At 45.5% G+C, this 14,896-nt stretch overlaps 2 protein-coding genes across 2 annotated transcripts in view; both read left to right on the top strand.

Moving 5' to 3' along the window:
- The window catches only part of LOC116982168 (zinc finger protein 239-like), a 1,102,810-nt gene that overhangs the window by 6,091 nt on the left and 1,081,823 nt on the right, over positions 1-14,896 (top strand). The gene's annotated exons all lie outside the window — the stretch shown is intronic.
- Positions 3,757-4,487, top strand: LOC116982178 (zinc finger protein 239-like; the record flags this gene model as incomplete). The annotated part of the gene is made up of 2 exons (XM_033035485.1): positions 3,757-3,905; positions 3,990-4,487. Coding segments are annotated over exons 1-2 (600 nt in total), but the record flags the coding sequence as incomplete, so codon positions are not given.

Raw genomic sequence — 14,896 nt, forward strand, 5'->3', positions numbered from 1 at the left:
CTGTCAAAGGAATTGGGGGGGGGGGGGGGTTAGAAATAGTCAGTGAGGTAAACAAACATAATAATTGAGTGGCAAATGACAATAGTGCTACCTTCCCAATATTTAACTTAAGGAAATAATGGGTTATCGGCTGTATGTTGTGACAGACAGCCTGACACATTTCATGTCATTTAATATTACACTTATCCCATCCCCCTGGATATTCCAGATTAATAAATTAAGGTTTTGTCAACTAATTACAAATCAGGCTCATTACAAATCAATAACATCAGCCAACTCCGAAACATGAAGTGCTGAGCATTGGGATCCAGACATCACGGACAACTGGCCTCAGTTCCCCGCTCACATCTGGCAGTGTTCTCCGTCGAGTGTTTTTGAAAGGGGGGAGGCTGAGCGATCACTGATCACTGGCCTTGGGGGTACCCGGTGACGGAGTGGAGCAACCGAGTGGGGAGAGGGTGTGGAAGAAGGGTGTCCCCCTCCCATGGTAGGGACTTTTTGACATTTGATGTATTAAAATCATGTTTTAGTGCATTGTAGAAGTATGATTTCAATGTTTTTTTGCATGAAGTATTTTTAAGAGTTAACTTTTTAAGGGGTAACTTTATCCACACAAAGGGTGATGGGTGTATGGAACAAGCTGCCAGAGGAAGTTGTTGAGTCAGGGACCATCCCAACATTTAAGAAAAAGTTAGACTGATACATGGATTGGACAGGTTTGGAGGTATGGACCAAAAGCAGGTAGCGTAGCTGGGACATGTTGGCGGGTGTGGGCAAGTTGCGCCGAAGGGCCTGTTTTCACACTGTATCACTCTATGACTACATTATACCTCCACCATGCATGAATGCCTCAAAATCAAGTGATTGGGGTGGAAGATTGCAATCTTCACGTAGTCTGCCCTGTTTCGACATGTAATCAACTCGACGTGCACAAACGGAAGATCAAATAGAACAAGTTGTCCAACAACTGTAGGCTGTGCACGCCACACGAAAGAAGAAGAAGAATTGATCGAGTTTTATCGCCATATACTCAAGCATAGAAACATAGAAAATAGGTGCAGGAATAGGCGATCGGCCCTTCGAACCAGCACTGCCATTCAATATGATCATGACTATTCATCTAAAATCAGTACCTCTTTCCTGTTTTTTCCCCATGTCCCTTGACTTTGTTAGCCCCAAGAACGAAATGTAACTCTCTCTTGAAAACATCCAGTGAATTGGCCTCCACTGCCTTCTGTGGCAGAGAATTCCACAGATTCACAACGCTCTGTGTGAAGAAAGTTTGTCCTCGTCTCAGTCCTAACTGCCCCCCCCCCCCCCTTTTATTCTTAAACTGTGACCACTGGTTCTGAACTCCCCCAACATTGGGAACATTTTTCCTGCAGTCACAGTAAGTGAAAATCTAGCAGGCAAGCAGGATGCTTTCTCCAACCACCCCCATTTGAAGTCCACTATCTTCCACCGTTTCTACCCAGTGCTTGGTACTTACTTCCAGCAGCCACTGGTTGTCCTCCAGGATGCATCGAGCCACAGCCTGATCCATGCCGGTCACCTGGGCGAATTTGGCACAGAGACTCTCACGGCAGCGGCGCAACGCTTCTGACGCCATGCACTGAGGTTGCTCCATGGCCGGAGTTGCAGTGAGCGACTCGCCAGCCCGGCAAACACTCGCCAGCCCCGCTCCCCGTCCACAGCTGTCACCGTCGCTGCTACTGCTTCCAACACCCGCGGCCCATGCAGTTGATATGAGTTTTGACATTTTTGCTGATCACATAATTTCTCACAACAGAGTTAAACAAATTTGTGATCAGCGTGAGAATTTGGCGAAATACGTGATTCTCACACTCAATGCATGGGAGTTGGCAGCCCTGCCTCTCTCTCTCTCTCTCTCTCTCTCTCTCCCTCCCTCGCCCTCGCCCTCGCCCTCTCTCCCTCTCTATCCTCTCTCTCCCCCCAGCTTCCCCCTGCCCCTCTCTCTCTCTCTCCTCTCTCCTCTCCCTCGCCCTCGCCCTCTACCTCTCTCCCTCTCTATCCTCTCTCTCCCCCCAGCTTCCCCCTGCCCCTCTCTCTCTCTCTTTCTCCCTCCCTCTCTATCTCCCCCCTCGCACCCCTCTCTCTCTCTCACCTCTCTCTCTTCCCCCCCCCTCTCTCTCCCCCATTTCTCCCTCCCACCTCACTCTCCCCTTGCTCTCTCTCTGCTCTCTCTTTCTCCTCTGTCTCTATATTTTTCTCTTTGCCCCCCCCATCTCTCTCATTCCCCATTTCTCTCTTACCCTCTCTTCCTCTGCCCCCTCTCTCCCTCTTCCCCTCTCTCTTTTACCACCCCTCTCTCTTCCCCCTCTCTCTCCCATTCTCACACCCTCTCCACCCCCTCTCTCTCTCTTTCCCTCTTTCTTCCCTCTCACCCCTCTATCTCTTCACCCCCCTCTCCCACCTCACTCTCACCCCTCTCTCCCCTCTCACTCCCCCCCTCTCCCTCTTCTCTCTCTCCATTCATGCCCCCTCTGTCTCTCCCCTCTCTCTCCCCCCACCCCCTCTCTCTCCCTACTGTCTCCCTGTCTCCTTCCCCTCTCTCTCTCCACCTCCCTTTGAGAGTCAGTCCCTTCGGCACAGACACTCTCACAGCAGCTGCGCAACTCTTTCTGGTCTGCGTGAGGGCGTGAGAGTTTGATCAAATGTGTGATTCTCACGCTCAAAGCATGAGAGTTGGCAGCCCTGGTGAGATAGAGAGAGGGAGAAAGAGAGACAATTACCGAGCGAGAGACATAAGAGACAGACAGAGAGAGAGAGGGGGTGACAGAGAGAGAGAGACAGACAGTGCTCGAATAGCTCAGCGGGTCAGGCCGCATCTGTGGAGAAGATAGACACAAAGTGCTGGAGTATTCTTAAGGGGTTGGACAGGCTAGATGCAGGAAGATTGTTCCCGATGTTGGGGAAGCCCAGGACAAGGGGCACAGTTTAAGGATAATGGGGAAATCCTTTAGGACCGAAATGAGAAAAACATTTTTCACACAGAGAGTGGTGAATCTCTGGAACTCTCTGCCACAGAAGGTAGTTGAGGCCAGTTCATTGGCCGTATTTAAGAGGGAGTTAGATGTGGCCCTTGTTGCTAAAGGGATCAGGGGGTATGGAGAGAAGGCAGGTACAGGATACTGAGTTGGATGATCAGCCATGATCATATTGAATGGCGGTGCAGGCTCGAAGGGCCGAATGGCCTACTCCTACACCTTGTTTCTATGTAACTCAGCGGGTCAGGCAGCATCTGTGGAGAGAATGAATGGATGACGTTTTGGGTCGAGACCCTTCTTTGATTTTGTTTAGTTTAGAGATGCAGCGCGGAAACAGGTATTTCGGCCCGCGGAGTCCGCGCCGACCAGCGATCACCCCGTACACTAGCACTATCCTACGCACATTAGGAACAATTTAACAATTTTGCAGAGTCCGATTAATCTACAACCCTGAACGTCTTTGAAATGTTGGAGGAAACCGGAGCACCCAGAGTAAAAACCCACAGACAGCACCTGTAGTCAGGATCATACCCGTGTCTCTGGCAGTGAGGCAGCAACTGTACCGCTGCGCCACTGTGCCGCGCAGAATTATATAACAGTTTCCGCCGCCATAAACACACCCAATATGTGCTAGTAATGTCCTGTTTGCCAGCTTGTTGACCCTCTGTGTTCCCCTCCTGCAGGGTTTAGGAGCCATTACTGTGGACAGAGAGACGGGGACGTGAGCGGCCATTGAGCCCCCCCCTCCCCCACATCTGCTCGGTGTGCAGTTGAGCTTCGAGGGGCTGAGCTTCGATGGAGGACCACATGACGGGGCACAACAAGGAGAAGCGTTATGAGTGCGACGTGTGTGGCAAGGCCTGGCAGAGCCCGAGCCTGCTGGAGACCCACCAGCGGGTACACTCCGGCGAGAGGCCCTTCACCTGCTCCGACTGCGGAAAGAGCTTCAAGACGGTGAATAACCTGAAGGTGCACCGACAGGTGCACACGGGCGGGAAGCCCTATGGCTGCTCCACCTGTGGCAAGAGCTTTACCCGGTTGAATGGGCTGCAGGTGCACCAGCGGGTGCACAACAGTGAGCGGCCCTTCGCCTGCTCTGACTGCGGAAAAGGCTTCAAGTCGTCTCCGGACCTGAAGGCGCACAGGCGCCTGCACACCGGGGAGCGGCCCTATACCTGCAGCGAATGCGGCAAGGGCTTCACCCGCTCCGACAGCCTGCTGTACCACCAGCGCGCCCACGCCGGCGAGCGCCCCTACATCTGCACCCAGTGCGGTAAGGGCTTCATCCAGTCCACCTGCCTGCTGTCCCACCAGCGCACCCACACTGGGGAGCGGCCCTACACCTGCAGCGACTGCGGCAAGGGCTTCACCCGCTCCGACAGCTTGCTGTACCACCAGCGCCTCCACACCGGCGAGCGCCCCTACACCTGCGCCCAGTGCGGCAAGGGCTTCACTAAGTCTAGTCACCTGCTGTCCCACCAGCGCAACCAGACCGGCGAGCGCCCCTGTTAAACTGAGTTCTGTCAATCTAAAGTCAACTTGACTCAAACACTTGTTGCTGTTAAAATCAATTCTTTTTTCAGCTGAGACTAGTCTCTTGAACCTTCCAACACATAGCTGATGCTCTGGGGCGGGTCCAGAGAGGAGTAACTTTGATACAAACTCATAGCATTTATATAGGTATTAGACATTTCAGATACAGAGGGTATGACAAGCTAGTAACCAATCATCTGAGTCCTTCTGGTGATTTACAACATCAGTCACATGATCCCCCTTCCCTGGCCTCATTACAGCCTTTGTTTGCCTGTCTAATAACTTTATAACTTTGCTTATTTTATTTCAACACAGCAAAACCCCAGTAGGCTCTTATCAAAGACCACTCCTCTAAATACAAGATACGTATATAACACAATGATCACACAAGTCATACACACTTTCTATATCAAGAGAAAATATATTTCTATAAATCTAAACAATTTCTATGTCTAAAGTGTACCTTTCTACTAAGACAATACATTTCATAATTGGTGTTACTATAATTTCACAGTTTTAAATACTTTTACCTATGTCTTTAAAACATTAATTATATAAGTTTGCTGAATTACAGTTTCTATGTTCAAAACCATTCACATCTCAACCAAGCATACATGGGTCATAAATCTGTCAATTTATTAGTTAACTTACATACTTCATACAGCTTAATTTACAGCCTCCCCTTTTCCTGCTATCTTTGGAAGCTGTATTTCCAATCTTTCTACAAGGTCTTTTACAACTACTCCCCTCACATCCATCCTAATTCAACATAGCCAAGGCTAACTACAGGGCCTATTATCTCACACTCAGCCCAAACCTCACAGCTCAAGAATGTCCACAAAGGAAAGAATAACTGACCTCTGGCCTAAGAAGAGGCCCCTTTTCAGTTATCTATTCTTCAACACAAAGTCATATCAAATACAATTTCCTCCAGTGCCTCAGCAATAAACCTAAGCTAAGCAGATTCAGGTTCAGGCCTCCATGTTTTGATTCATCTTTGCCTGTGTGTATATGTCTGTTTGCACTTTATTTCAGTTCTGGAAAACTATAAGCTTTTCTTTTGCAAATTACCTAGCTTATATAAAAGTAACTATCCAAGCGGTTCTTTTATATAATATTTCCTCATTCCCCACTCTGGTCATTTATGGCCACTAATAGGATTATAGATTCATCAGCATTGGCTTATTAGTCATCCAAGTTTATACCTAACCTCGAGATGCTTTATAGCCCCCAAAATCTGGACCACGTAGGTCAGCAGGCTGGCATGTTGACACCAATGCTGTTCCCTAACTCTGCTGTGCTTCATACCCTAGCCCTTAGGGTGCTCAGCTATTCTGGGTTCCATACCACTGGTCTATCTCCATTTTATTCATTCTAATACATTCATCTTCTAATAATTATTTCTCAACCTGCGCATTTACCATCCTTTCAACTACCTCATCGTATAATATTGGAATGTCTTCTTCTAGATGTTGCACTAATATCTTCTCACCAGTTTCCACATTATCCAAGGCTGTCATTAGTCTAGAAATAATACATTTAACAAAAGCAATTCCCACAAACAAACACAAAACCACTATTGCTGCATATATAGAAACATAGAAAATAGGTGCAGGAGTAGGCCATTCAGCCCTTCGAGCCTGCACCGCCATTCAATATGATCATGGCTGATCATCCAACTCAGTCTCCTGTACCTGCCTTCTCTCCATACCCCCTGATTCCTTTAGCCACAAGGGCCACATCTAACTCCCTCTTAAATATAGTCAATAAACTGGCCTCAACTACCTTCTGTGGCAGAGAATTCCAGAGATTCACCACTCTGTGTGAAAAATGTTTTTCTCATCTCGGTCCTAAAAGATTTCCCCCTTATCCTTAAAATGTGATCCCTTGTTCTGGACTTCCCCAACATCGGGAACAATCTTCCTGCATCTAGCCTGTTTAACCCCTTCATATGAAAGTCCTGACATCCCAGGAATCAGTCTGGTGAACCTTCTCTGTACTCCCTCTATGGCAAGAATGTCTTTCCTCAGATTAGGAGACCAAAACTGCACGCAATACTCCAGGTGTGGTCTCACCAAGACCCTGCACAACTGCAGTAGAACCTCCCTGCTCCTATACTCAAATCCTTAAGTTATGAATGCTAACATACCATTCACTTTCTTCACTGCCTGCTGCACCTGCATGCCTACTTCCTTAAGTACTCTGCGATGCAGCCTATCGGGCCCTGGGGATTTATTCGCCTTTAATCCATTCAATTTACCCAACACCACTTCCCGGCTAACCTGGATTTTACTCAGTTCCTCCATCTCATTTGACCCCCGGTCTCATGCTATTTCCGGAAGATTATTTATGTCTTCCTTGGTGAAGACAGAACCAAAGTAGTACTAATGATCCAATTATAAAATCCCCCAAATACCCAGTCTCCCCATTCAATACCCTCCTGTATCCCATCGAGCAGGGTAATAATGTCATTTTGATGTTTGTGATGTTACTGTTCTGCCCTGAATTCCCATCATAAATCTGTCTTTCACAATAGCACATGTCTCTCCCTCATGTGCCAACAGACAGTATAAGGCATATCTATCCTGTAAAGAGAACAGACGGATTTCTGATAGTAGCACGGTAACTCACAATTTGTCCTTTACCAAATAGTTAATTATGGGCTTGTATAAACATGGTAGAGTCTGTTTCTTCCAATGCCCATTTTTCCCATATTTTTCTCATGTTCTTTCTCCTGTAAACAAGGGTAGACCACTGTGTTCAAAAGGGAACTGCAGATGCTGGAATATCGAAGGTACACAAAATTGCTGGGGAAACTCAGCGGGTGCAGCAGCATCTATGGAGCGAAGGAAATAGGCGACGTTTCGGGCCGAAACCCTTCCACTAATGCTTCTCAATAGCATAGTCCATCATACAAATGTTCCTTTGCCGAGTCGTCTTCCAAAGAATACCGTCTGCAGAAAAAGTCAAATTTGCACTCCAGAGACCAGCAGGGTAATTCCCATAGGTGTTGGTTATCTAAGTCTACCTGCCAATCGGGCTGACGTGTATCCCATTGCAATAGTCAATCTTGGTGACATCCCAGGATACAAAGGCATCTGGGCCATTGCACTGTACCACATCTCTTTTGCAGAGGTGAAAGACTCTGCTTGTTTGTCCCGGGACACATTGTCAAATTTAGCGTCCATTTCCCTCCATCTGTTGTAGCATCAGGATGCATAGCAGGATGAATCGCCTCATTTTAATTTATCTGAAATATGCAAAGGCTCACAAAAAGCTCATTTCTTACTTAATTAACTTAAACAACTGTTCACTCAATTTAAACGTCCTTCAGTCAGTCAGTCCAGTAATCAGTCGCATATTCTTAACCATATAGCAAAATAAGGATTCAAAACTAAACTTATAATAATACAACTAAACTTATAATGATACAACTAAACATATGATGATACAACTCCCAAGGAAAGCAGAAATATAAAAAATAATAAAAATTACTCTTCTCTCCCCTTTTGATTGGGCTCCCCAATCAATTTGCAGTGGTGCAGATGAACCCATGCAGCACAACCCTCGACCTTGGCAGCGGTCGTAGTGGTGAGGATGACCTGGAAGGGACCATCCCATTGTGGGTCCAAGTGCTTACGCTTCCAGTTCCTGACCAGCACATAGCAACATGGCTCAATATTAGATGGAACTTTGACCGCTGGCTCCTCACCATATACAGCCCTGACCTGTGAATGAGAAGTTTGCAAAGCACGGGTTAATACATAGGATGTCATTTCCTCAGTCATCTGGTGGAAATGGACCACTGTGGGGGCATGGTCATTCCATGGCTTCTATAAAGGTCGACAATATATGATTTGCGCAGGCGTTACTCGTGCCACACCAGAAAGTATAGTGCGTATCTGAAAAAGAGCTACAGGAAGCAGTTTTAACCATGTTGACCCAGTCTATGCCACTAATTTTGCTAATTTGGTTTTCAATGTCTGATTTGCCCATTCCACCAATCCGGTGTCCTGAGGTCAAGACGCACAATGGAGCTGTTGACGTATCTGTAATTTCTTTGTTTACAACAGCAATAAAATGAAGACCATTATCTGAACTTAACCGCGCAGTAACACCGAATCTTGATATGATTTTGCGTAACAATATTTTTACAATGGTAGAGGCCTTATTGTCAGTGGTCGGCCATGCTTCAATCCATTTACTGAAAACATCAATTTACTGCAAACGACAATTACAAGAACATACTTATAACACTGGCATCTTTTCAACTCAATGTAGTCCATTTGCAAGGTCTCAAAGGGACCTGCTGGTAAAGGGGTCTTACCTGGTTCACAGGGCAAGCCTTTACCTGGATTATGCTGCTGGCAAATCAGACATCACTGGCTGATACGCTGGGTCAAGTCCAGAAGATTCCCAATGCCACCAGATCTCTAAAATCATATCACTTACGGCCTTGGCCCCACAATGAGTTGCAAAATGTACACATTCAATAACCCACAACGCAAGCTTGTCAGACATGCAAGTCTGGGTGTCAGGCGTAACCCATAAGCTAGTGACAGGATCATACAGACAACCCTGGTCCTGCCACAGCTGTTCTATCCGTGCAGGAGTGTCCTGTATTTGAAGTACTTCCTGGATGGTTGGCATTCCTTTTTTCAAGGGAGACTTATTCCTAGTAGAATTTTTAGTCTGCCTCATCATGTGGGGCCCAACAATTTGGTAACTCCTAGAAGCTTTCTTAGCTAACTTGTTGGCAAGGCAATTTCCTATGTCTATGAGGCTTGGCCTATAGTATGGGCTCTAACTTTGATAACAGCATGCTGACTGGGTAACTGAATGGCCTGTAGCAAATTAGAAACCAATTTTTGTGAGATATCACTGTCCCGGAAGACGTTAGAAACCCCCGATTCTTCCATAATTGTCCATATCATGAACCACTCCAAAAGCACATTGGCAGTCCGTGTAAATATTTGCAGATAGTTCTTCGGCCAGGGTGCAGGCTCTAGTCAGCACAAATAGTTTGGCTAGCTGGGCCTAGTAGAGAGCCTCAAAAGATGCTGCTTCAATGGTCGTTCCCTCCTGATTGGCAATCACATAGCCTGACAACCATTCTCCCTTTTCAACAATGAATGAGCTGCCATCCGTAAACAGGGTAACATCCAGATATGTTAGCCCATTCAGTCAGGGACAGCCATTGGTGGAACTTCTCTCGTTTCTCTATTCACATATTCATTTTTACCTTTACCTGGGCTCCAATAGGACAGTCTTTCCAAAAGGCTCTCACAGCTCTTGACATGCGGGCCGATGAAGACTGACTAGTCCATATTATTGGTTTAAATAGCCATTGCGACGCTGGAAGGCAAACAGTTCATAAGCATAGCACAAAACTGGCGAGTCATTTCCTTGCTGATGCTGAGTGTCACTTGACTGGTTGCTGTAGATGGTTTTTTAAACCTTTCCAGAAAATCTTCTGCAGCCTCTCCTTCCTCTGGTTTCATATCCAAAACCTTTGATATATCGATTGGCTGCTGGAGCTACCAAACATAAGCTGTAATCGATCCTCATTGTTACCTGCCCCTGGGTGCGCTGCCTCTAGGGCTCCATGGGTTGTCATAGGTTAAGTGAACCAAGAGCCTGATATATTCAATCGCTGTGAATACTTGCTGAAGTAGTGGCCATAAATCTCTGGAATCGGCGTGATATACAGATATCGTTCTTCTTAAAAATTCAATGAAAGGATTCTGATTCTTATAAGGCATTCCCAACAAAATTGGTATAATCTCATGTAGTTTCCACAGCAGCCACACATTATTCATGGCTGTTTCGTCGTTGTCTTGTTGATTGGGTGGAGGAGGTATTAGGGCTCTGGGGTTACGGACTGTTCTGACAGGATATTGGCACCTGGAGGATGCTTTCTTATTCCGTCTATTTCAGCACCTTCTCTAGACTGGGACCTAGTATGCCTTGCTACTAAACTGGGTCTGTAACCTGGGGCTTCTCCTTCTACTTGGGTCAGATGCCTGAAGTGGCTGCACTGACGGTTCCTGACTCTGCCTTGGGTAAACTTGGGTAAATTCCTGTCAGCACTGACTAGGGCTCGGACTGTGACCTGGGGGCTGATAAGGAAGTGGAGACGCGCTAGGAGCCAAATTCCAATTATTCTCCTATACCTCCCCTTCGTCTCCCTCTGCTAATTGAAGGCCAACCATTTGAACTGCACAATCCTTTCTTATCTTGCAGATTTTCCAGCCTGCTTGTTTTCTCTCTCTCTCTCTCTCTCTCTCTCTCTCTCTCTCTCTCTCTCTCTCTCTCTCTCTCTCTCTCTCTCTCTCTCTCTCTCTCTCTCTCTCTCTCTCTCCTCTCTCTCTCTCTCTCTCTCTCTCTCTCTCTCTCTCTCTCTCTCTCTCTCTCTCTCTCTCTCTCTCTCTCTCTCTCTCTCTCTCTCTCTCTCTCTCTCTCTCTCTCTCTCTACACAGTATTAATATTGTTATGCTTTATTCTTACAACAATATAATAATGCCGATAACGTTTTACTTTTCTTATTTAGCAACCGTGACATCACTGGATCTGAATTCAATTGTTTCCCACCATTCCAAATGATTCAAGATTAATTTTGCATTGTCAGTGTTTAGCCGACCCTGTTTCCAAATCTTTAACCACCCTCTTTTCATTCCAAATGACAAGAGGAAGGATCCAGCTCAATTTAGCAGTGTTTAGCTGACAGGATCCAGTTCAACCGTCTGTTGCCAGTTACAAGTTATCATTCCCAATGACCGAGTTATTCAGATTCAGATTCAGATTATTTAATGACCACACAGTCAAGCTGGTGGAATTTATATTCAGTACAGGATGCTACACAATAGGCTGATTCCCGTCAAACATAACATAAAACACAACATACAGTATACAGTACATGCACGAGGTGGCTATGTGATATTGTCATAGAGTGTTCAGAGTTCGAATTGCATATGGATAGAAACTGTTTTTAAATCGTGATGTTTTGGCAGGCAGTGAGCTGTAGCGCCTTCCTGAGGGCAGCAGGTGGAAGATGTGGTGAGCTGGGTGGGAGGGGATCAGAAATGATTTTCTTCACCCTTGACACGGATCGTTTGAGATTGAGTGATTCTATTGATAGGAGGGGAGTTCTGATGATTTTGGATGCTTTGTTGACAATGCGCTGTAGTTTATTATGGGAGTGAGTGTCTAAACTGCTGTACCAAACTGTTATTGATGAAGTGAGCATGCTTTGGATGATGGCTGTGTAAAATCGGATTAGGAGATGTTTCCTCCCTCTGAACTTCTTGAGCTGACGGAGAAAGAAGAGTCTTTGGTTGGCTTTTTTATAAATGTGATCTGAATTGATTTTCCATTTGAGGTTATTGCTTATGTGAGTGCCAAGAAATTTGAATGAGTCAGTGGTGGATATGGGTTCGCCGGAGATGAGTAGGGGGGTCTTGGGTTGTGCCTTACGTCTGAGATCAATGATAAGTTCATGGGACAAGTGACTGCTTTATGTGTTTGAGTGCGGTATTCTATTTCGTTGTTGTTAGAGATGAGACCTATGATGGTTGTGTCATCTGCATATTTATATATTTTGACTGAACTATACTGGGATTTGAGTTGATTTGTATAGAGTGAGAATAACCAGGGTGACAAGACGCAGCCCTAAGGGGCTCCTGTACTGAGGTGCAGAGGGTGAGATGTGGTGTTGTGTATCTTCACCCTTTGTTGTCTGTTCCAGAGGAAGCTATGGATCCAGTGACAGATGCAGGGGTCAATGTTCATGTCCGTAAATGTATGGAAGAGTTTGACCGGGTTGATGGAGTTGAATGCAGAACTGAAGTCCATGAACAGAATGCGGGCGTAAGTGTTGGCGGTTTCCAGGTGATGCAGAGTGTGATGGATGACCAGGTTGACTGTGTCTTCTACTGACCTGTTGGCTCTATATGCGAATTGATATGGGTCCATGTTGGAGGAAGTGCTGGTTTTGAGGTGAGCGAGAATAATGCGCTCAAATGACTTCATGGCCACAGATGTAAGGGCAATCGGTCTGTAGTCATTGAGGCAAGATGTTGTGTTAGACTTGGGCACAGGGATGATGGTGGATTGTTTGAAGCACTGGGGGCACTGAACATTGGCAGAGGGAGGTATTGAAGATGTTGGTGAACACAGGGGCCAGTTCTGCACAATGATGGAGCACTGCTGGGCTGATGTTGTCTGGGCCTGCTGATTTGTTTTTCTTCTGTCTCCTGAAGGTAGTCCTCACCTCGGCCTCCTGGATGTGGAATGGAGGGGGAGGAAGAGGAGAGGGGGACGATGGTGGAGGGACTGGAGACTGTTCAAACCTGCCATAGAAAGTGTTCAGTTTATCTGGGTTGATGATCATTATCAGGGATGGGGGTGGATTTCTTTTTATAGTTGGTGATTTCCTGAAGTTTTTTCCAGACAGTTCTAGTGTTGTTGGTTGAGATTTCTTGTTCTAATTTGGTGGCATAATTGTGTTTGGCTTTCCTTATTGTAGACCTTAATTTATATTTTGCAGCCATGTAGTCCTGCTTATTTCCAGATTTACATGCAGCATTTTTCTCAGTTCTTAATTGTTGAATTTCTTTTGTAAACCAGGGCTTATTGTTGTATTGTTTAACCATTCTTGAAGGGATACAGAGTTGCTCGCAGAATTGGACATATGACGTTACTGTGTCCGTGTAGTCGTGGAGGTCACCAGCTGCGTGGAAGACTTCCCAATCAGTGCATGCGAAGCAGCCTTGCAGCTTTTCGATGGCGTCTGTAGACCACGACCTAACAGATTTGGGCAAAGTTTTTGAGGATTTTATTTTTTGCTTATACTTTGGGATAAGCAGCAGCATCGCGTGGTCTGACTTGCCCAACGGAGCTCCTACAAAGGCACGGTAAGCCTCCTTAAACGGAGTATAGCAGTGGTCGAGCGTGTTGTTCTCTCTGCTGGGGCAGGTTACGTGCTGGTGGTAGTTTGGAAGCTCAGTGGACAGGTTGGTGTGGTTGAAGTCACCTAACACAATTATTGCTGCATCTGGGTATGAATTTTCTGTGTCGGATATTATCATTCCCAATGACTGAGTTTCCCCATTCCCAATGGACGAGTCTGTTTAAAAGTCTATCTTACCACTCAACAAGGTTTGTTAGATTGACTTGACTCTGTCAGGATCCCGTTCAACACAAGAACGAAGGGTCGACTACGCAGCGAAATACAGAGAAGAGGAAAACAGCGGTGTTTAACTACTCACTCCTGCTTGGCCAATTCCTCTGGTCTGATCAGTGCGCAGTTTGACTTATTTTCGTTCCTTGAGTTGTCGGTTATCCATCTGAATCCCACTTCTGACACCAAATGTTAAACTGATTCTGTCAATCTAAAATCAACTTGACTCAAACACTTGTTGCTGTTAAAATCAATTCTTTTTTCAGCTGAGACCAGTCTCTTGAACCTTCCAACACAGAGCTGATGCTCTGGCGCGGGTCCAGAGAGGAGTAACTTTGATACAAACTCATGGCATTTATATAGGTATTAGACATTTCAGATACAGAGGGTATGACAAGCTAGTAACCAATCATCTGAGTCCTTCTGGTGATTTATAACATCAGTCACATGATCCCCCTTCCCTGGCCTCATTACAGCCTTTGTTTGCCTGTCTAATAACTTTATAACTTTGCTTATTTTATTTCAACACAGCAAAACCCCAGTAGGCTCTTATCAAAGACCACTCCTCTAAATACAAGATACGTAAATAACACAATGATCACATGTCACACACACTTTCTATACCAAGTGAAAATATATTTCTATAAATCTAAACAAATTCTATGTCTAAAGTGTACCTTTCTACTAAGACAATACATTTCATAATTGGTGTTACTATAATTTCACATTTAAATACTTTTACCTATGTCTTTAAAACATTAATTATATAAGTTTGCTGAATTACAGTTTCTAAGTTCAAAACCATTCACATCTCAACCAAGCATACATGGGTCGTAAATCTGTCAATTTAGTTAATTAGTGTTTGGTTCCAGGGTACAGCTTCATTCGCTTAACTTGCATACTTCATACAGCTTAACTTACAGCCTCCCCTTTTCCTGCTATCTTTGGAAGCTGTATTTCCAATCTTTCTACAAAGTATTTTACAACTACTCCCCTCACATCCATCCTAATTCAACATATCCAAGGCTAACTACAGGGCCTATTATCTCACACTCAGCCCAAACCTCACAGCTCAAGAATGTCCACAAAGGAAAGAACAACCAACCTCTGCCCTTTTCAGTTATCTATTCTTCAACACAAAGTCATATCAAATACAATTTCCTCCAGTGCCTCAGCA

Source organism: Amblyraja radiata, chromosome 16 (genome assembly GCF_010909765.2).
Source record: "Amblyraja radiata isolate CabotCenter1 chromosome 16, sAmbRad1.1.pri, whole genome shotgun sequence".
Classification (NCBI taxonomy): domain Eukaryota; kingdom Metazoa; phylum Chordata; class Chondrichthyes; order Rajiformes; family Rajidae; genus Amblyraja; species Amblyraja radiata.